The sequence below is a fragment of the Vanellus vanellus genome (genome assembly GCF_965231255.1).
Source record: "Vanellus vanellus genome assembly, chromosome: 4".
NCBI lineage: Eukaryota > Metazoa > Chordata > Aves > Charadriiformes > Charadriidae > Vanellus > Vanellus vanellus.
Genome location: NC_138909.1, coordinates 79,507,660 through 79,531,109, shown reverse-complemented (window position 1 = coordinate 79,531,109; position 23,450 = coordinate 79,507,660). Strand labels below are relative to the sequence as shown.

Below are 23,450 nucleotides of genomic sequence, written 5' to 3'. Positions count from 1 at the left end.
AGTAGACAAGGAGAGAAAGAGGAAGTGTTTGTGTCTGTTAAGAAGGATCCTACAAACTGAAATCCCCCTGTAAGTTAGTGTTTAGTACTGACCATGGGTTTGTCCAGAGAGTGTAAATTGCACAGTGCGGGTTGTTTCCGCTGCTCTCTTTAAAGGTCTTGTGGTTAAATAAATAGAACCAATATTTTCTTAATGGTCGTGGAGTTCTGTGATAGTACTCTTCATCCGTAGCTGCATCTTTGCATCAGTTACTCTCAGACCACTCAGATAATATCACTATAGCTTCGGGCATGTGCAGGAAACCCTGTTACCTGTTTGTCCTTTGGAGGCAGTGAGACAACTTGGCACGGCCCCTTTCTGTGTACAATTTGAAGCCAGGAGGACCTTTTAGATCACCCACGTTGGTCTGCTACATGCCCCACGCTACTGAATTTCACTCGGTAAGCCCCCACGAAGCTTGCCATGTTCAGCTAAGCAGAAACATGTTGGTCTCGCGTGCGGCAGGCAGAGGCCCAGCACCATCGCTGGTCCTCCGGTGGTGGGGGCAGCAGCGGTGTTGAACCCAATTCCAAATCCTGCTTGTGAACTCTGAACAAAAACCCTTTTGGAAAATGACTGCTGGGCACCTCGTTTTCTTTTGAGGCGCTTTCATTATGCGACTGCCTTCGTGACAGAACATCTTGGTCTCTAGCAAGAAAAAAACATTATGTTTCACTTGGTTGGAAAACTCAGGTCTTAATTTGTAGTTTTGTGACTATTCAGGAAAATCCCAACGTCAGCATTCAATTTTTAAGGCATAAAAATAAAATTTAAGAGCTTACAAGGCAAGTTCTTCTCTCTGTTCCCAGTAATCGCCTTCCATGATGCAAGCAAAGCAAGATATTGCACCATCCTCCTGCTTAAAGACCATCACCACAGGCACGGCAGAAGCTTTTTTGGGGCCTGCTGTGGGTGTTTTTTTTTTATGAAACATTACAGGACTATCAGCGGTATGGCAGGGATCTGCAGGGGGAGATGCGGCACAGTCGGAAGTGTTCCCTGGGTAGGTCTTGGACCGCAGCGACAACCCTTTTTGCCTCAAAAGGAGCTCATTCCGGTGTCCTCTGACGTGCAATGAGAAAGATGGGGAGGTTTTCTTGGGAAGCACCGATGCGATGTTCTCATGTACTTTGGGATGCGAATCCCGGGGTGTAATAAACACAGAGAGCAACCAGCCACGGAGAGATGTTGCTTCATTCAGGAGGCTTTTGGTTTTAAATGACTCATTAATGTGGGGTTTTGGAGATTATTGTGCTATCTGCAGTGACACCCTGTGGTGATGAAGCAGTAGTTTCTCTCTCACCCCGTTACCTCCAAAAAACCCTGAGCAGTTCTGCTGGGACTGTCCTGCTGCCTGCAGTCATCCGCAGGAGGAAACACACAGCTGACAGGGAGTTTTTCCTGGTAAGGAGTAGCATTCCGTATAGGAGATGAGGAGACAAATCTTTTGCTGTTACTGTTATAATTTATCCATTGTTATTCATACTGTTAATATTTCTAAAAGTGATTTTCATACGCATACCACCTGGCTGTAGCAGAAAATAAATAATTGTGAGATTATGGTTAAAAATCATATTGCATTGATTGCAATTGACTCAATTGCATATAAGTGTATAGTAGTTTAGTTTAAAATGTATGGAGAAACCATACATACTTCTAAGAGGAACGCGTTATGTATAAAAAAGGGCCTAGTAACGTGTCAAAAACTGTATCGTTATAGAATCACAGAACAGGTTGGGTTGGAAGGAACCTTTAAAGGCCATCCAGTCCAACCCCCTGCCATGAGCAGGGACATCTCCAACTAGATCAGGTTGCTCAGAGCCCCGTCCAACCTGACCTTGAGTGTTTCCAGGGATGGGTTGCTCTCTCTGGGCAACCTGGGCCAGTGGCTCACCACCCTCACAGTAAAGAATTTCTTCCTTATATCTAGTCTGAGTCTTCCCTCTTTTCGTTTAAAGCCATTACCCCTTGTCCTATCGCAACAGTCCCTGATAAAATGTCTGTCCCCATCTTTCTTATAAGCCCCCTTTAAGTACTGGAAGGCCGCAGTAAGATCTCCCCAGAGCCTTCTCTTCTCCTGGCTGAACAATCCCAAATTTATATTTTGAGTAAGTTGTGTGGGTTTTCTTCTGTTATAGAGCAGTGTAGCAAAAGTGTGGATTCTGTTCTCAAGGATAGACTGTTCCCATGAGATTTAGCAGCATCAGTGCTTGACCGGCCTTTTCTTCTTTTAACAGAACCAGATTGGAAAAATGCAGCCTCAGAGGTTGTTGTGGGAAGGGGCAGACTGACTGCAGTCAGCACAAGGATCTGCTTATCCAGAAAGGAGTACTTGACCTGGTATAAACCAGGCAGCATGAACTGCCTCCCCAGTTTCAGCCCGGGTCTTTATTTCTTCATCCTTCCATTGCTTAGCATCAAATGCATTTAAAACAACTCTAAAAATTGGGGTTTTTTTAGCAAATAGTAAAAATCATTAGGTGTCCTGTATGTCATTTTTGCTAATTTCATCACTGATGTATGAAAGGTTTGTGGTTCTGATGGCTTTTCAAATCAGCAAAATAGTAAGGTCGGGCTTTTTAATAGCCTTTTGGACATGACTTAACCTGTGATCCCATGAGCTGTGCAAATAATTGTATCTCCAGGTAAAAACGCAGGCATGTGCTTTCCAGCTCGGCTTGGAAGCGGCAGCCACACTTGACATGAAAACCTCCACTTCCCCAGGGAAGAGATGAACCGTTCCCATCAGTTCGTATATTCAAAACTGTGTAACACTGTCATGCAAGTACTTTCCCCCAGCCTTTCACTGCTGGTCTCTGGGATGGTTTCCATATTGAACATACTTGTTTCCTTCTGGGAAGAAACACAGTTGTCTCCCTCACATTGCAGAAGTTTGTTGCACAGTATGTACTCCCAGCTTGTTTTTTCAAAAGATACACGTTAGGAGAAAATCATATCAGGTCGTATCCAACAGCCCAAGATAGGTAAGGTTGCTGCAGCTCCATGTCCCCAGGTGCAACCAGCAGCAAGGCTGATGTGTTCCCAGTAGGCACACGCACACAGAGCACACATATACATCACGTACATACACATACACCTGACCATGTGTGTAATCACACACACTGATAACACAGACAAACACTCAGAGTGCTGACACGAACACAGACACCATCAACGGCCTCATCCTGCTCCCCTCTCTGGCTGAGCAGGATGGAGGTTCATGGGTGTGAACACACAAGTATATGGACACTCAGCCTGTCCTGTAGCTGACCCTGGATCCTGGTTTCCCCAGTTGCTGGAGCCTGGACATACAAGCCCTCGAGGCCGCTGCCCCACTCCAGTTACTGGTACAATCTCACTTATGTGGACACATGCACACAGGGAGCTGGCCAGGACTCTCCTGTCCCCCAAGAGCCAGTTCCTCTGGTGGCCTTGCCTGTAGACATCCCACCACCATGGGCTCTGAGGCCACTTCACCTCCTGCCTGGCTCAGTCCTCACTGGTGCTCACATGCTCACTTGGCTCCAGGTGCAGCACCATGGCCCTTGGTCCCATCCCTGGGGGTGGCACTTGGTGTCACCCATGGTGTCACCAGGTGGGTCTCCCTGGTCAGTGGCACGCAGACCTGGCAGCCCATGGTCCCAGCTGCTGGCACACAGACCTGCACTTGCTCCAGGTGCTGGCACCATGGGCCGCTGTGACTCAGGGTGCTACTCCCGTAGCTGGCCTGTAAATCAGGTTACTCCAGTCACTGCACCACAGCGACACAAGTGCTCCCACCTATGGTCTGACTCCAGTTGGTGGCACTTGGTCCCCAGGCAGGACAGAGCCCCCCACTCAGGAACAGTTAAACCAGAATTCAGTAAGAAGTCAGGACAGACTGCGCCAGTCAGGCCAGGCCATGGCCAGGCGAGCGTACTGACCAGCCCTTTTTATCCCCTTACACCTCTTTTCCTCACAGTTGTTCCTTCCCAAATCATGTAAATCCATCCCCTTCCCTGCCTTTGGTTCCTTCCCTAAACATCCCATAATAAATCCTGGGCAATCCCCAAATGCTCTTCCCTGCATCTTTCCTCCCAGGGTATTATTTAGGCTTCCCCTGGGGTCCCTGGTCTTTCTGTGCTCCTTTGTGGGTGTGCGGATGAGCTTTTATCACATAACCCAACAATAAAAAGATAATTCAACTGCCCCTTTACCAGCGGAGCCTGTTGTAAAACCAATGTGTGCTTTCTGCCAGGTTTTTAGCGTAAATCACTTGTTCCTTTCTCCTTTCACTTCACGCAAAACAAGGCAGCCGCTTCTTTCTCATTACATCATGCAATTCCTCCTTTCACTTCGCTTCCACTCCTCTACACTAATCTGCCAGTTTTCTGTGATTTATCCGGCCAAAACCTACAGCGATGATTAACTGGCAATCGCGCCTCTATACAATGGCCTTCATCTATTTCCAAGCATCACCCTACAGACAACCACTTAAGTTATCCTATTTTCCTCATGTCTCTCCTAAATGTGTACTCTGTTACAATCTTCCACCCCACTGCCTCTTCCCCAAATTCAACCTTTCGACTAGATCACCTTTTCCCAGTTACCGTGACCAGAGCTCACCCGCTCTAGCTGGACCTTCTTGCCAAAGTGAGCGAGGGTTCAAGTACGTTCTCGTCTCCCCCTCTCCCTTCTCCAACAGGCTCCCCCCATGTCTCTACCCACGAGTCCCACTGGCTGGAACACCAGCCCTCAGCTACAAACACCCCGAACCCACCTTGGCACTGTGAAGGAATTTACTGCCTTGGAGTAAAACACAGCTCGTGCCCTGAGGAAAGGACTGGTGGGAATATTACCTCTTTCCCTAAGCCCTACCTCTACATCTTCCCAAATGACTGGATGGATCTTAGCTTTGATTTTGTTTTGCTCTATTTTTAAATACAATTGGAAAAGTTGTAGAATCATTTTTCCTTTAAAGGCCCAAGAAGGATCAAGATCAGAACCTATTATTATTGGGGAAGGACTTTTTACTAGGGCACGTAGTGATAGTACGAGGGGGAATGGCTTTAAACTGTAAAAGGGCAGGAATAGATCAAACATTAGGAAGAAATTTTTCACTCTGACGGTGGTGATGCACCGGCCCAGGTTGCCCAGAGAAGCTGTGGCTGCCCCATCCCTGGAGGTGTTCAAGGCCAGGCTGGATGGGGCTTTGAGTAACCTGGGCTGGTGGGAGGTGTCCCTGCCCATGGCAGGGGGGTTGGAACTCGATGGTCTTGAAGGTGCCTTCCAACCTAAACTGTTCTATGATTCTATTAAATCTAAGGGAAGAGCAAACTCCATGAGAAGACTTTTTAACATCAAAATAACTAAGAATTGAAGCAATATTCCTATTCCCAATTACTTTGAAGTGAATTAACAGAAGTCCTGTCAGTCATTTACAACATATAACTGCAGCTGCTTGCTGTAATTCACAACCTACATGAAGAAACCTACATATATGTTTTTGTAAATGTTATTTTTAGGTATGTTTAACAGGGGCCTATTTAGTTTTCTAACAGAAGTGTGGGTAATAAATCTGCCTGGAACTGAAGTTTCAATTGGTTAAAACAGACTAACCCTCTCTCTCAAAACACTTCGACAAGGGAGGGACAAGATTCCTCCTCTTCAGCAGGAGTCAGCAGAGACCTCATCTACAAGGTTTAAAATTGCCTCCTCCACATAACTGTTGAACCTGCCTTTCCCACGTCTCAATCACTGCTCTTATTACCTGGCTGTACAGTATACAATGCTTTAAGGCAGCTTCTTTTCAACTTCAGGTGGTAAGGCAGATGGGGAAGGAAAGGGAAACTAGTATTCTGAGAAAGAGGGACGTAAAGTTAAAACTCATTTGCAAAAGCTATCCAATCCTAAACAAATAATACACATAGAAAAGCATGATACAATTTAGGAAACAGTATTTAATTTAAATTAAAGAAATCCCAAATACCTCTGGAAGTGAATATCAATTTGCTAATGCTGTTTACGCCACACAATTTAAAGAATTTTACGTCTTGTTTTGCAAGCAACCTCTAGTCATTTACCATTCTGTCTTCCTTTGAGCTTAAAACAACTCCCACAAGCTGAAACATCAACAAAAACATTTTACAATTTTGTAAAAGCTTATTCCACAAAATTCAGAGTCAAGATATAAATTTCCTATGTGTTAACATATTTTACCTAAAGTCTTGTAATTAACTCAAATTGATATCAGTGTTAAGAAGTGATATTTCTCCAGTACCACAAACCCAGGTTTCCACATGGATTAAGTGTGGTACACACACAGCACAAAGCAAACCCACTAATTTCCGCCCCGAAAGAGGAAAGCAGACTATTCAGAATGTAGGTTTCATTTTGCACCAATTCTTATAGCCCAAAATATGCCCCCACAGCTCCCCCTTAGGGAGCTGCAGACAAAGACATTTTGGAAGACTGGTCCCTTAGTCACTGAGCTTCAAGGTCAGAATATAAAATTTATTTTGAAACAGCTACCACGTTGCTATCATTGTTTTACCTGATACTCCATATGAAAAATTATAAAATGATCAGGAAAAAAATTGACTGTATTCTAAATATGCTTCCTAATTGACTGTAAAAAAATGAAATGGCTGTTTTCCACAGTTTATTACCTAAGTTATAAAAACAGTTTAGGTTAGTTTATAACCTAAACTTTAAGAACTTGAGATAAGAAGAAATGTATGACGACACTACTATCATATTACCATCATCAGTAAACATATCACATTCTGAATCTTCTTCCTATTGGCAAAGATATGAAACCAAACTATTCACAAGAACTGTTTATTTTCTCTGCCCCTTCAGCAAAGCGAAACGTAGCACCAAATAGATCTGATAAGTGATCTGATTCTTTTCCAGTCTCTTCTGCCTAATTTTGAGATACTCGGAGCACTACTTTCAAATTTGCCTGTGTTTCAGCTACTCAAGTTTGCATTTCTAACACAGCCATACTATACTCTACCTCTAATAATGGACATTTTGAGACAGTTCATTATGCCACACACAGCAGTGAACAGTAATTCAGATTTAAAAGTGGTATTCCATACTAACATTGCGTATAAATTACAGATAAAAACATGAACTGAAAAATTCCAAGGTGAAATTCTTTTAGCAAGGAAAGTAAAATTCTTTGGTGAGCATAGAGACAATGCAGGGAATCTGCTTCTTTGCATTAAAATCCTGCCGAGTAGAGCAGGACTCGTACTCTGCCACTCTGCGATTTACACGAGTTAAAATGTGCATGAGTTCAAGATTCTTTGAATGTTCCTTCAGCATTTTACACAGTGACTGAATAAACCAGGAGCCTTCAGCTGAATTCCTCCAGGAGTAATAGCCTGTGGAAGAGAGAGATGTCAAATTGATCAGATGTAGCAGCCTCTGATACAGGGCAGGAGAGCAATTAGAGGAACAATGCATTGTTTCCCATAGCAAACAATGTTTTAAAATAAAAACTCAAAACCACTAACCGAGAAAAATTCAGTTTTTATAATCTCCCTAATTTCCAACTCAAAAGATTTTTCTAGTCCTCTCATCTTTTCTAATCTAAGAAAAACTCTAAGTAGGTAGAAAATCAAAAGGTGGAAAACTATCCTCTGCTGCGACAGTTCTTACTAATCACTTACTACCTCTTTACAGAGTACACATATATCAAGGAGAGGTGACAGTACAGATGGAACCAAGATGCAAACTGGATTTCAGTGTCACTATCTTCAGAACTACATGCATGATTTAAAGACTGGAACCTACTTCTGCTAACTGATAATGTAAAGGGCATATTAAGGACTCTGCCACTACTACTTTTGTTTAAGGATGCAATAGAGTTGATAGGCAAATAATATGCTGGTGTTTATCACCCACTTCTGTATATGCACCGATGGATATCAGATTGTTTTGTTCTCTTGGAACTAATAATACCTCTTACTTCCTGCTGTAAACCCTGTAAATGATTAAAATTCCTTGCACGACTCAGATCAACTGAATTTATAAGAGATGAACATTTGAGGGTTTGCTAGTGATAGAGATGTATATTCAGGATTCGGTGGTGTTTTTTTTTGTAGGAACTGAGAACTACCTCAAAAAGAATTCAAATCAGAGGAGAAAAACAATTGAGGGAAGAAAATTTGTGTTTCTATGAAAGAGAACAAATGAAGCAGTCACCCACTGACTGGATACAATGGCAAATTGTCATTTACAATATGAATACAAGCTGATATATAGATACAATTTCAGAAACAAAAGCTCCTTTGCAAGTCTCTCTCTCACCTGGAGCTGTGGAATATGCATACAGGAAGTCTGCTTCTACAGGTATTTTCTGGCACATTGTTTCATCTGATCCGCTGTCTGCCTCAATACCAGAATCTAATTCTGTCCCTCTACAAGCCTATTTGGTGGAAAGAAGAATGGAAAACAAAAATAAAAAAATAAAGAAATAAAGGCAGCAATCATGATCAGAATACTGATTTTTTTTCCCCCCATTTTAAAGACAATAATATCCCAATTAAAAACTGCAAAACCAACAAGAATTTATGTCATAATTCCATTAGATATACTCAGAAGAAAAGTAACTAGCTTTTATTTAAATCAACTACATGTTTGGTTAAGATAGATAATAATTCAAAAGTGCATTCAGAAACTCACTGAAACACTGGATACTGTTCAGAAAGATTTTACTTAATCCACAGAATGAGGGTAACGCCATCTCAGCTATTACAAATACTGCCTCCATAACAGGGCAGACTGTGCGACCTTTAGACCTGAAGAGAATCTTATTCTGAAAGTAATTCCATTTAAATCAATTTTAGAAATAATTAACTTTTTTGTACTAATAATTAATGGGAAACAATTGTGGTTTTCTTATTGAAGTATCCAGCTGATTTAATGATCACTGTTCAGCTGTACATCACCTGAATGAAAAAGAGCTTGGGTTTTCCCGCTAAACTTCTGCACCTGTCACCTCTGAAAAGGCTTGTTAGTGCTTTCAGTTCAAGAGGGCCATCTGTACCATAGATGAATCCTTCCTCACCATGGCTAAGCAACACGCAAACAAAACTGCTTCGCTTGCTGTGGTCTTCTTCAGACACTTAAAAAAAAAAAAAAAAAAAAAAAAAAAAGAGAGAATTATCTTAACTTCTTGCATTCCCCAAAAAGCTTCAAATATTTGATGCTTCCTACGTGACAGCAGTCTTTAAGAACTAACTCCCATGTTCAGAAACCTCCAATCAGTTTTCACTTAGTAAAAGGAGCCAGCCTACTTCACTTCAGGAGGTTGGACACAGAGAATCCCAAATTAAACCCAATCCTACCAATTCTAAGATACGGCCGCAGAACTAGGCCAGCAACACCATGAGGAGACCAAGTGGGTGTTCCCACAGTGTCTCAAAGTCTGAACAGTACACCTCCCTCATGCAGTAATGGGCAACAGTCTGGTAAGCTGAGATCAGACTGATGGGAAACCCTGAGTTTTGGGAAAGGATGGGGAAGTCTTACCTCTCGTTCCAATCAGAGATGCATCAACTACTTGGATTACATGAGAACTGAACGCAGCATGAACGTTGTTGCTGCTGCAGGGACATAGAGAGAGCGGGGTAATGCTAGTACCTCACTCTTGCCCTGAAGCAAGGTCTAGAAAGATTTTTTTCAAGCCTCTGAATTTTGTACTTAAAAGCATTTAAGCTTGATATAAAGCATTTGTAGATTTATACTTTTTTCCATCTTGTGGTATGCAAAGAGCACAGAACACATATTCTCTGATGTCTTTTGTTGCCTGACATTGTGGGGATTGTACTTGAGGACCAAGATGATTCTTTAAAATACATGAAAAGCTACAAACATGGTTTAAAAGAAAGGATCCGAAAGGAATTCTGAGTGGGAAACTTAAGAAGATGCAAGAGTTTGTGGATGAAAAGTGTAACAGTCCCAAAAGCTGAAGTCTTCTGTTTAGAGCTTGCCAAAACACTTTATTTCTTTTCTGGAAAAAACCTGAACTATTTAGATATTTCTCAAGTGATGCACACTCAGGCATTTCTACAATCTATGGACAAGCACTGCATCCAGAAGAGTCAGGAAAGGCTGTTTTTCGGGAATCTCTAGTCAGGCTGCAGTCTGTAGTTCACACTGTCTATTTGGAGGCCTTATACCACAGGTAAGACAGAGGTCTTGAGTCAGAAAATCTGACTTTCCACTTTCAGCTACTGTCAACAGACAGGCTGCAACTATACTAATAAATTAACCATGCCTGGGAGCATTCTCTGGCATAAACACTAACTGGCACTAAGGAACCTACACCTATGTTAGCAAACACATTTAAAAAGGGAAAAGAAAAAAAAAAAAAAAAAAAAAAAAAGGAGAAACAGGATTGCTGCAGGCTAACTGGTTGCTGTGAATAATCCCTGGAACACTTTTACTGTTGAACTGTGACCTCGAAAAGTTTGGGAGAGTGCTGGTAGGCAGGAGCCACAGTCATGCCAGAGAACCTTCCAACAGTTAACTAGAACAGCTGTGTTCCAGGGCTACAGATACCTACAGACACCTTTTAATTTACTAGTCTAGATGTGGCCAAGTCCAAAGAAAGCAGACTAATGCAAGCAGTAGTATAAAGCTCTCACTTGAAAGAAGGGTGTTTTGTTTCACAAGTCAAACAGACCACAAGTTGTTCCTCTAAAAAATTAACTTAGTCCACACACTTGCAGTTCTGGTTCCTCGATCAGAATTCCCCCTGGATCAGAAACCCTCTTGGGCCACACCGCTAAGCATATATTGCAGAACCCCTCTCCCCAGTTAAGCAGGTTTCTTTCCAACTCACAGAGCTTCAGTGATCCCAGGGTCAGAATATAGATCAGTCTGCATTTAAGTTTCAGCCTTTTTTCCAGCCTTCTTTAGAAGATGAGAAAGGATACGGAGACAACAGTCATGGCACGAAAGATGGAGAGACAGCAAAGATGAACAAACATAGAAACTATGATGTACATGACATCCTTAGCAATAAACCCCTGGTAGGTGTGAAATATCATCTAAAAGAACCATGGAAGAAGATATTTGAGAGCTAGAGTTATATTTGGAAACAGTAGTTGATTTAATACACACACTGAACGTATTATTACTGACCTTTTTTCAACAGTTTAAAAATGTCCTCACATGAAAGATCATTGTTGATCTTTATTTTGTATCCCAACTTCATAAAAACTTCTCTGACACTTGCAGCATCTGCATCTGTACCTGAACGGGGTGACATCCCTACACATAAGAAAAATGTATTATTTTTTATGTGACACAGATGGCATGGTCTGACGAGCCAAACTTTTTTCTCACTTATACCTGTATGAGTCTGGAATATCATTCCATTATTCCAGATCCACCCTAACAGAAAAAACATTGCACTGTTATACATGCACACCATCTCCCTCTCTCTGTAACTATATTGTAGATTTAGGCTCCTTATTTTTATATCTACCTATCTATATAAAGACATAAAAAGGATATCATTTGCAAAAGATAGATCATCACTAAAAGGTAAGACAGACTTGTACTGCCTATCAATTTTTCTCCCCATTACTGCTATACCCTAATGTGTTCCCTCTAAGCATATTTGGAAGAATGCACTCAAATGAATCGCACCCATTCAAACCACTTAATTTTAGATTGCAATCAAAATCGGTCTGTGTATTTAGTTTTGAAGAATAATACATGCCACTAATTTATCTAAGTTAAGGAAAAAAAATTCAAAATTTGAAAGTATTACCAGTCGCTCTGTGGAAGTTCTTATTGTTTACTATTATACATTGCCCCATCTCTGGATAATCCATTCTGTAACTGTAGTCTGGCAGAATCCCAGAGTCCATAGACTTGCTAGCAGGTAGGTTCTTTCTGTATAGAAAACAGACAAACTTTAGGTGTTAATTTCTGATCTCTCTTCTCTAGTTTCAAAATAATAATAAAATAAGCTTATTTTAGTAAAACCGATGAAACTGGTAAGGTTTGCTACTTGTTCCTTAGAAGATCCCTCAGCAAGTTTGCTGATGACACCAAGCCGAGTGGTGCAGTTGACACGCTTGAAGAATGGGATGCCATCCAGAGAGACCTGGTCAGGCTCAAGAAGTGGGCCTCTGTGAAGTGAACCTCATCAGGTTCAACAAGGCCAAGCGCAGGGTCCTACACCTGGGTCAGGGCAACCCCCAGTATCAATACAGGCTGGGGGATGGAGAGACTGAGAGCAGCCCTACCGAGAAGGACTTGGGGCCAACGGGTGGGTGAAAAGCTGGACATGAGCCAGCAATGTGCACTCGCAGCCCAGAAAGTCAACCCCATCCCAGGCTGCATCCCCAGCAGCGTGGCCAGCAGGGCGAGGGAGGGGATTCTGCCCCTCTGCTCTGGTGAGACCCCCCCCTGCAGTGCTGCCTCCAGCTCTGGGGCACCCAACATAAGAAGGACATGGACCTGCTGGAGCAGGTCCAGAGGAGGCCATGAAGATGCTCCAAGGGTTGGAGCCCCTCTGCTGTGAGGACAGGCTGAGAGAGTTGGTGTTGTTTAGCCCGGAGAAGAGATGGCTCTGGGGAGACCTTATAGTGGCCTTCCAGTACCTACAGGGGGCCAACAGGAAAGAAGGGGAGTGAAGTGACAGGACGAGGCAGAACAGTTTTAAACTCGAAGAGGGGAGATTTAGATTTGATACTAGAAAGAAATTCTTTACTCCGAGGGTGGTGAAACACTGGCACACGTTGCCCAGAGCAGTTGTGGCTGCCCCATCCCTGGAAGTGTTCAAGGCCAGGCTTGATGGAGCTTTGAGCAACCTGGTCTGGTGGGAGGTGTCCCTTCCCATGGCAGGGAGGTTGGAACTAGATGGTCTTTACAGTCCCTTCCAACCTAAACCATTATATGATTTTAAGTTATGTCTGTGAAATCAGTTGGTAGATCTGATTTTAGATTCACGAAGACTGTACTTGCCCAGAGGTTAATATAAATAAAACTGCTTTTTATAGTTATGCACCCAAATAGAACTTTTGTTTCGAGTTTGACAAAATGTGCACATACACAAATAATTAAAAAACAACAACACCAAACAGTAGGGAGTTATTTGTATTTGTAGTAGTCTTCTGTGCAACTTGTAACAAGCTTAAAATTTAAAGATTCAAGGAAGAACTGTGTCTAAAATGACAACATCTCATCTTTTGAGAGCTAAGTACCTAGAGGCAAGATCAGCTCTGAGATTGTAGATCTATTCTGAATTCTAACCTAAAGTCATATTACCATTGATTTTTCACAAGTAAACATTCAAAACCTAGAATCATAGAATCACAGAATGGTCAGGGTTGCAAAGGACCTCTGGCGATCATATAGTCCACCCCCCCTGCCAGAGCAGGGTCACCTAGAGCAGGTTGCACAGTGTCCTGGTTTGAGGTAAAACAGAACCAATTTTGTTCAGTAACTTCAATTCTTAGCTGGGCCTCTTCTAACTACTGAAATTAACAGCATATTGTGCAGACAATGTTCACTCTCCCAGAGTGATAAGACCAATGTTTGTAGCTGATGCCCAGGCATGGTATGCAGAGAGGCTCTTGCTTATACTTATTGCTATAACCCCCACGGCCAACCAACTTTGTTATCTGCCCCGTTGGAAGGTCGGAAGCGGAAAAGCATAGTGGGGTCCCACCTGCACGGAGGAGCGGACAGGACAGGTGACCCAAAACTGACCAACAGGGTATTCCATCCCATCTGCCTCATGCTCAGTATAAAAACTGAGGGATCAAAGGGTCAGCTCTCTTCCTTCAATGGCCGACGTCTGAGGAGGACTCTGTTCATCTGCCTGTGATCCTGATCCTGAATCCAAATCCGGAATCCAGTTCCCATCCGTCACTGAATCCAGCCTGGGGCTGCTCCAGTGCCAGCCGGTGACGTGACTGTCATCTTGGAAGCCTGATACGGTTTTGTATATTTTTCATTATTTCTTTTTCTTTTATTATTAATATTTCATTAAAGTAGTTTAGTTCCTTCTAAACTTATAAGCCTCTTTTTCCTCCTCTGCCTCTCTCTTTGAAGAGCGGTAGAGAGAAGCATCTGTCAGTCCCACCTGGGGTCCCCCAGGTCCCCAGTAGCGGATTTGGCCTAAACCACAACACACAGGACGGCATCCAGGCAGGTTTTGAGTGTCTCCAGGGTAGGAGATTCCACCACCTCTCTGGGCAGCCTGTGCCAGTGCTCCGCAACCCTCAAAGTAAAGAAGTCCCTCCTCATGTTTAGATGGAACTGCCTATGTTCAAGTTTGTGCCTGTTACATCTTGTTCTATCACTGGGCACCACTGAAAAAAGACTGTTCCCATCCACTTGGCACCCTCCCTTTAAGTACTTATAAATATTGGTAAGATCCCTCCTCAGTCTTCTTTTTTCTAGACTGAAAAGACCCAAGTGCCTCAGCCTTTCTTCATAAGAAAGATGCTCCAATCCCCTAATCATCTTTGTAGCCCTGAAAATGCAGAAGATGACCAAGACTCTATACGCAGCTGTAATTCTGCCTTAACATGCATGCCAGCTCACAACTCTGCAACAGCTGTCAATTTCACTCCGTCCATATATGTTGAAGTCAGCATGAATTTTGTCATTTAAGCACACAGGTAATTGGTTACAAGATTGGGGCCCGCTATCACATTGTATTCTACAAATACAACATTTGTAATGCTCTTAAATATAATTTTTATTGAAATACTAAAAAGAATTACTTCAGAAACAAATTAAGTTCCCAGAGAGCATGTAATCCGATGACAGTGTTACATCAACATAACAACTAGCTGTCACTAGGAAGAACAGGCCTGCGTTTCCTCCCTTCCACCCCTGTAATTTCCCCTTGCACTTGTCCTTCTGCACATATAACCCCAGAGCAGGTCAGCTCAAGCAGCAGTGCAGGTGAGCCCTATAAGCAGTGCAAGGAAAAGGATGAACATTTAGCCCAGGGTGAGACAGAAAAGTCTCTTTCCAAGAACAGCTCACCACTTGTCTAACTGCACCTCAAGTGTTTTGCTTCTTATTTCCTTGTACATACACATGGCCTGTTCTGTCGGACACTGTATATTTTCAAAGTCAGTACAACAACTCTAATAGGTGTTTATGATTATTACAATTTACCATAATTAAAGCTTTTCCTTTTACATTATTGCTTCTATGGCTCTCACCTTCTGTTACAGCACAAGATTCCTCAAGACTTAAATTGAACACTTAAACCAGAAGTACCTCACTTACCCTTTGGAACCAGGAATAGATTTTGCATCTGTCAGATCTTCCCCTGAATGTGGTCCATCTCCTGTGTCTGCCATTATGGCTCTCAATTATCAGCTTGAATAAGAAAATAGAAACAGATGACAGTTAATTTTCATATGAAATAATACCTTCAGATTGCTTAATTTTTGTTAGGTTTCCTTAAAGCCTTACACAATCAGAGCCATTTTTTAGATTTATAGAGAAAACAGGAACGTTAAAAGGGGATATTCACACAGAATAATTTTACCCTAGGAGTATTAGTACTGGTAGGCAAAAAAATAGCATTTCTGAGTAACTCATACATATCTTATATTTGAAAGAAGAGCATGAAATATTTTTCTAAATTATTGCATTCTAAAACAACTCTTGGAAAAATAGTCTGCCGATCCCTGTGACCAAATAATTGAAAATGCCCACAAAAAGCAGGATAAGAGACAAACACATTGAAAACACTCTTTAAAATGTTGTAATATCCCTGCATGCATTAGTAGCATTTTAGTATTATGAATATTGTGGCATGTATGGATCCTTCCATCTCTGTAAGACAGAAATTGAAACCCAAAACCAAGCTATACAAGTTATTGGGTATGTGCAAAGACTAACATAAAAGATCAGATTTTGGGTGACAGTATTGTGGGAAATTAATAATTTCTCTGCATTCCGTTTCAAATGAAACATCACTGCATCCAATCCTAACTGCTGTATGTGAAGGCAATTGCAATATAAATAACATAAAACCATAACAATATAACTTTAAATAGTTGATGAAATGAACTCTATGTTGTGGGCTGCTATTTACTTTTGATCAGAACACAGGACAAGAAACAATGATTGATACCAAGCCAGAAATAAATGTAAAAGCAATAAACCTCCCTCCTAATTACTTTGTGTGTACTCATGGAACACATTACCACAAGTCACCCTTAACTCAGGATTCAGAAAAGGATTAAGCATCATAAAGTTAAATTTTCAGATAGTACAAAGTAATAAATGCTCAGGAGTGAAATAAGTGTTTAGACCTCAAGAAACAAACAAGGAATGACAAGGGAAGAGTTTTAAAGAAACTTACTTAGCAGATATATTTATGGTAAATAGGGATGTACAAATAACCAGAGCAAGTAGCAAGATTTGCTGGTCAGATATGATGAAGACTCTTATTTAAGGCTTCAGCAATTTGGTGGCAAACTGTATCTGCCATCTTACACCATTACATTATTATTATTATATTAGGTCTCTTCATATTTATTCTCTAGCTAGTACACCATGGACATCCATTTTCTGTGCAAACACTTACTGATGCATCAGAAGCACTAATCTGGGTATGTATAACCCTCTTTCTTTCCTTGGTTCTTAAAAGACATTTACTTACATTTTTAGTGACTTCAAAAGATCTTCGAGGTTACTCTGAACAGTGATTTCAAAAGATCTTCAAGGTTACTCTGATTACTATTTATTTGTATCTTGGAGCACTGATGTAATTAAATCTTCTTGCTCATAAAATTATTCCAGACTTGAGGACTGTATCGTGTAAATTAGCAGCACACAGGAAACTTCCTGAAAACCAAACTACAAAAGTATCAAATAAGCTTGATATTTTAGAAATAAAATTCCTAAAATACATTATGGCTCCATATTTTAGAAATTCACTTTAAGGACAGTATCGTGGGACAGGAACCACATTTATGATGCTGAACTTGCCTGCCTAGCACCATGACCTGGATTCATTCATCCTAACTTCAAAGACTAATGCCTTAGAAGTTCCCTATGCGAAAAATGACAAGCATTTCTCAAGGGTAATTCAAGTACCTAAGACCTGTGGCACAACAGTGATTCAGCCCTATACCTTATCATTGGGCAGGGAGCATTAGCATTGACAACAAAGTCTAGTCTAGAGTGACAATTGGTGCATTCACCCAGCTGCAACTGAAAAGCAGAGCTTCTGATCCCTGGGAAGTGGAAAGAATGGCTTTCATCAACAAGAACACTAGATGTTCCCCTTCTCCAGCAGAGCCCAGCTTCTAGGAGTTTCTATGCCTCTTTCAACCCTGTCCCTGCCACAATCATCCTTGGCTCGTTCTCAGTTTTTCTGAGGTCTCAGCTCAACACTTTTAAATGAAACATTTTTTTTTGGTAGGAAAACATTCAACCAGACTGACCCACAATTCTGATGCAACTCACACTGTTCCTTCTGGAGAAGCACTAGGTGCAGAAGCACAACCCAAACCCTTCAGTGTGGTTGGGATTAATGGGAGTGACAGGGAAAAGGTTAACTTTCTTCCTTGTTTGTTCTTTGTCTGTCAACAGCAATGAAGAACCACACCATATAAAAAAGCACAGTATCACATACCAACTCCATTATCAAAATGAGCCAGCAGGTGTACTGAGAGAAACATAGCCATGTCAGCATGGAATTCAGCTTCTGCTAAAAGCCCAGGTGTTCCTCCCAGATGTCTGGCACTCTGAAGATCTGCAGTGCCACTGCTGCAAGTACCTGAACCAGCTAGCCCAAACTAGTAACTAAGTGCCTACCTGAGCTGTGGTCATCTCCTGTCTATCATATAAGCCAGCCTGGGCTACCAACAACTACTTAGAGAAAGACTCAGCTAAAGTATAGAGAAAGCTAACAACTCTCTGGCCAACTGGTGAGACTTTGGGATCATTAGGGAGGGTAAGTAGATCATTAGGCTGCCTTGGGTTCACATTAGGTGTGCTCCAATCAAACTGTTGCATCCCATTAGGGACACTGGTTTTAGTAAGCTGGTGAACAGCAGACTTCAGTAGGCAAACTGGAGACCTAACACACTGTGACCGATAAATGCTTCTATAACACAAATGTTAAAGCATGCTGCAAACAGTAAGAAAGATCTTCAACATTTAAGTGACCTTAAATTAAAACTTAGCTCCTTGACCCTTTTGCAGCCTTAAAACTCTAAAACTGTTGTCCTTGATCCAATGCCAAAGAAACAATAAAATTTGAAGTAGATGGCAAAACCTGCAATTACAATGAACTGCAGTATCTGTTTCTGAAAAATGTAAACCACATTTTGTAGTACCATATCATAAAAATATTTCTTGCTAAAGCCTTTTCAAGCCTAGCTCACAGCCCTACAGTTTCAAATATTTAGTGAAGTGACAGAGCTTACTGCATTCTCCTGCATTACAACTGGAACTTGTCTGAGTCTTTACCGAAGCTAGAGAGACAGTGAAGAAAAACTGTGCATAATACGTTAGGTATTTAAAATACACATGCTTTATCTTCAGAATAGAATCTGTAACTCACCTCTAATATCCATCAGTTTCTGAGCACCTTACCGCACCAAGTTACCTGCACTTTAAAGAATAAAAGATATCCACAAAGAGCTTTGTGTTTTGCTGCTAGGCACTCAAATGCATGTTTTAATCAGCAGTACGTTTTCTGCTTTAAAGCAATAGAGTAACAGCAACGCTCTCTGGAGGACAGTGCTGATTCTAACAGACTACTGAGAATTGCCTCATCTTGGTTTAGGTAATGCAATGATGTCATGTTCTGTCAAGCAGAATACACATTTCCCTGTAGAGGATGATCTCATGCTGTTAGGGATAGGGGAAAAGAAAAATCAGGACAATGCATTAAGAATTTAATTAAAAATTGTTATTCTGCTTTTCTCTGAAAGCTTAGGTAAGATGAGGTTTCCACTGTAAGGAAACAAAAAAAACAAGTAGCTGAAATGAGCATCAGCATTTTTCTAATGTAGCAGAATATGTTCTGTAGATTTTAGGAAGCTTATTATACAATATTTTATCTGAAAAAAAAAACTTTTAAAAATCTCTGAGACAGAGATAATGAATATAAAGATGATGCTATGATGATCTTTATAGGTACTAAGTAGTAAAAAATAAGTGGTTCGAAAAGGTCCAGAACTATGCCCAGCAAGCTATCAAAAATGATCAAAGTCTCTCTGTATAGCAATAAAAGCAAAAATATATTTTGCCTTATATAAATGCAGTTGTTCCAATGCTTTTCTTTTGACAAGAAAATGATAAATAGAACAATGTTTTTACTCCATTCCAGCCTGAATTTACTTATTCTACCTGGATCTTATGAAAATAAATTCGCATCATCATATATCACCACTGCCATAAGAACCATCAGGTTTCTTTTTAAAGCAATATTTATTTGAATTGTGAGCCAACAAGGCAAATTAATGATATAGTGATAAAAATAATACCAAAGCTTCTCAGACAGGGAAGGAAGCAAATAACTGAATTGTCTCTAGTTACCAACTGTATCTTGAAAAATGCAAATCACAGGAGACAAGACAACACATGTTCAGTATATGTCAGCTGCAACGATGTAATGATTGTAGCAGTATTAAAATGCATGTCCAAAACCGAAACCAGTATTGTAAAACATGTCCTTAAAGATTAGAAAAGGACAGAGCTTTCCACCTCACATGACTGCAAGAGAAAGCATCAAGTATTCAAAACAGGTATTTTATGTACATAAATATATACATGGCACATTGCAATACTAATGTAGATAATGCCAATCAATAATTTTCCATTCTACCATGTATAATGATAATTGATAATTATCTAGTTAGCAATGAAAGGAAAATATAGAAGCTGACTGTAGGAAAAAACTAAAAACATTTGAAATGTACCATTATATTTTCTGTGTGGCTTTATACCACTATTAAATACTGCTACTATTAAATACTCCTACCACTGATGGAAGCATGCCAATACTGTGACAGCCCTTCACATTACTTCTGGTCTAGATGAGATCTTTGGAAAGCACTGATACCGGGCCAGCACTCTGAACTTCCAAAGGCAAACAGACTTTTAGTTAGTCAGCATTAATCTGCAAAATCAGCGAGACCTGAAATTATTCTGAGAGTAGATGGGACCCTCGCTTATTAATTCACCTACACCTATTAACCACATCACCACCAAAACAGATAACACACTTGTCAGGCTCCTTCATGTTACGGGCAAAGTGTCTTCTTTTCAAACCAACTGATGAGAAATAGAATTGTTTTGGTTGGAAGAGACCTTTAAGATCATCAAGTTCAAACATTATCCTCACACTGCCAAAAATCACCACTAAACCATGTCTCTCAACACCACATCTACCCATTTAAAAATACCTCCATGGATGGTGACTCCACCACTTCCCTGGGCAGCCTGTTCCAATGCTTGACAACCCCTTCAGTGAAGAAATTTTTCTTAATATCCAATCTAAACCTCCCCCGGTGCAACTTGAGGCTGTTTCCTATCACTTGTTACTTGGAAGAAGAGACTGACTCCCCCCTTGGCTACCCCCTCCTTTCAGGTAGTTGTAGAGAGTGAGATTATCTCCCCTCAGCCTCCCTTTCTCCAGGCTAAACACCCCCAGTTCCCCCAGCCACTCCTCATGAGACTGCTCCAAACCCGTCACCAGCTCCTTTGCCCTTCTATGGACACACACCAGAACCTCAATGTCTTTTTTGTCGTGAGGGGCCCCAAACTGAACACACTACTTGAGGTGGGCCTCACCAGTGACGAGTACAGGGCAACAATCACTGCCCTAGTCCTGCTGGCCACACTGATACAAGCCAACGTCCCTCCTGTAGTGAGAGTAATTAAAGCAGAGAATTACCAGCGGGAGGGTAAAAGACTAGATTACCAGCACTATCCTTCAACCTAGCAGGGAACAGACTGACAACCACTCGGACAGGGCCTTCTATATACTATAAGATGTTGGGTCACGGTGCCTGTGAGGGCCCGGAGCCTGCCTTCCCTGCCCCGGCCGGGTCGGCACCATGGAGGGGAGGGCCCGCACCACCGCCCCCGCCTCGGGAGCCGCCCCGCAGCTCCCGCACACTCGCTCTTTGTCACCGACCGCCTCGCTGCGGAGCCCGTTTCCCCGTGAGGTTTAACCCGCTGCCTACAAAGCTTTATTTTGGTAGATCCACACGCAGCTTTCGCCCCTTGTGCTTCCAGTCACTTAACAGTCTATGGGAGGGACACCAGAAAGCAGTTTAAAATTAAAGCTTTCTTCTCTCCTCCTCCCCTCCCCCCCCCGCCCCTTCCTTTCCGTTTAGGCAGCTGCTCCACAAAAACAGGCTTAAGCGAGCAAATTGTCTGCCTTAAGCTTCTGGAAAAGCGAACCCCCGCGCTCTCTCCGGGAAGGGCCCCACGGCCGCTCTCCTCACGCCGCGCCCGGGAGGCCACCACCGCCGGACCGGCCATGGCAGGCGCCCCGCGGGCAGCCGGGAGAACGAGAAGGCGGCCCGACTGAGGGAAGGCTCTCCTCAGCCGGCTCCCTACGGGCGGCCGCCCCCACCCGCACCGTGGCCCGCCCCATTGCTTTGTTCGGCCCGGCCACCGCGCCCGCCGCCCCCGGTTGTACCGTCCGCCCGCTCGCTCCACCGGCGCTGCGCTCCCACCTGCCTTCCCTCGGAACGCGGCGCAACGCGGAGCGAAGGGAGAGGGATAGGACCGCTGGTGCCCCCGGTCGCCTCACGGCCCCTCTGGCTCCTCCCCGCGCGGGGCGGGAGGAGCCCGCCCGCCCATAACGGCACGCTGTTCAAACGCCAACGGTGGCAGCGCGCGGGCTATGGTGGTGAGTCGGTGTTGGGCTGCCTTCCCCTTAACCACCCTCCGGGGCCGTTCCCCGCTGTGCCAGGCGGCTCCCGGCCCTGAGGGGAAGGCTGCGTGAGGGCGGACCGGGGCGCCGTGGTTGAGAGGGCGCGCGGGGCGCCGTGGCTGAGAGGGCGCGCGGGGCGCCGTGGCTGAGAGGGCGCGCGGGGCGCCGTGGCTGAGAGGGCGCGCGGGGCGCCGTGGCTGAGAGGGCGCGCGGGGCGCCGTGGCTGAGAGGGCGCGCGGGGCGCCGTGGCTGAGGGGGCGCGCGGGGCCCGCCATGGCGGGCCCGGCCCCTCGGTGAGCTCTGTCACAGGGCAGGGGACAGAGGGGACATACAGAACTGGGGCCTTCGGCTGCCGTTCTGCCCCCGCATCACCCCTGTGGGAGAGCCCACAGCAGCCTGGCGCAGCTGGGCCTGTCACAGCTGCCCGATCGTGACGCCTGTCGTGTTTGACTCGGTGTAACCCAAGCCCTGTCTTTTTTTGTCTTTTTAGTTCATCTGCCTGCTGAAAGAAAACTAACCTGTCCAACAGAATGGTGGTTTATGAAGATAATCGATATCTTCAGTAATCTGTGGGGATGATTAGCTCAATCTTTCAGGTTTCCGCGAGCTAGATAAGCGCGGATGTACCGGACTGTGTCAGAGCAGGACCTTCCACTTATGGCGGGGTTTATCCCTCACCATGGCATGAGGAAAGCTTGGAAATCATACAGCCAGTGGACAAATGCTGTCTGAATACACCTGCCTACCGCCCTGCCCTTCAGCCTTGCGCAACAGCCCTCTGGAGCTGAGGGCTAGTTTCAGCTTCATCATCAACTTTCAGGTCGGTTAGTTTCGTGTTTGTGTGTTGGCCTTTGGTAGCAGGAGCCAGAGTAAGTTTAACATTAGAAACTTAAGTTTTCCCGCTTCTCACAACAGGCACTAGCCTGTTTTTTTTTGAGGTCTTATCACCAGGTCTAATATCCTGCGTTTTGCGCAAAATGCCTGAAATCTTAATTGTAGAAGCTACTTCTCCTTGTAGGAGCGCAAGATGAAAATTTGATGCTCCTTGTTTTTGTTGACATAAGATGAGTACTGTTTGCCAGTATGCCACAGTTCAGCTCGACATAAGGATAACTAATCATAGAATGATAGAATGGTTTAGGCTGGAAGGGACCTTGAAGATCACTGAGTTCCAACCCCCCTGCCATAGGCAGGGACACCTCCCACCAGACCAGGTTGCCCAAGGCCACCTCCAGCCTGGCCTTGAACACCTCCAGGGATGGGGCCTCAACAGCCTCTCTGGGCAACCTGTGCCAGTGCCACACCACCCTCAAAGTGAAAAACTTCTTCCTAATGTTCAGTCTGAACCTGCCCTCTTCTGGTTTAAAGCCATTCCCCCGCGTCCTATCGCTACATGCCCTAGTAAAAAGTCCTTCCCCAGCTCTCCTGTAGGCCCCCTTTAGGTACTGGAAGGCCGCAATAAGATCTCCCCGGAGCCTTCTCTTCTCCAGGCTGAACAGTCCCAACTCTCTCAGCCTCTCCT

The 23,450-nt window shown here is 43.4% G+C and overlaps 1 protein-coding gene across 1 annotated transcript; it reads right to left on the bottom strand.

The window, feature by feature from the left end:
- Nucleotides 1-5,964: 5,964 nt before the first annotated feature.
- On the bottom strand, nt 5,965-21,793 carry CASP3 (caspase 3). The gene is made up of 8 exons (XM_082482363.1): nt 21,729-21,793; nt 16,688-16,884; nt 15,301-15,393; nt 11,813-11,937; nt 11,179-11,307; nt 8,979-9,154; nt 8,338-8,455; nt 5,965-7,409 (listed from the first exon to the last, which is right to left on the bottom strand). The coding sequence occupies exons 3-8, from the start codon at nt 15,372-15,374 to the stop codon at nt 7,183-7,185; spliced, it is 849 nt and encodes a 282-aa protein (XP_082338489.1). The 5' UTR covers nt 15,375-15,393; nt 16,688-16,884; nt 21,729-21,793; the 3' UTR covers nt 5,965-7,182.
- Between the last annotated feature and the right edge of the window lie 1,657 nt (nt 21,794-23,450).

Excerpts from the sequence above, each read along its gene's own strand:
- CASP3 (XM_082482363.1), bottom strand. The coding sequence starts at position 15,374 with ATGGCAGACACAGGAGATGGACCACATTCAGGGGAAGATCTGACAGAT. Across the intron at positions 11,308-11,812 it reads GAACTTCCACAGAGCGACTG|GGATGTCACCCCGTTCAGGT; the intron begins GTAATACTTTCA and ends TCTTATGTGTAG. Across the intron at positions 9,155-11,178 it reads TTTTAAACTGTTGAAAAAAG|TGTCTGAAGAAGACCACAGC; the intron begins GTCAGTAATAAT and ends TTTTTTTTTAAG.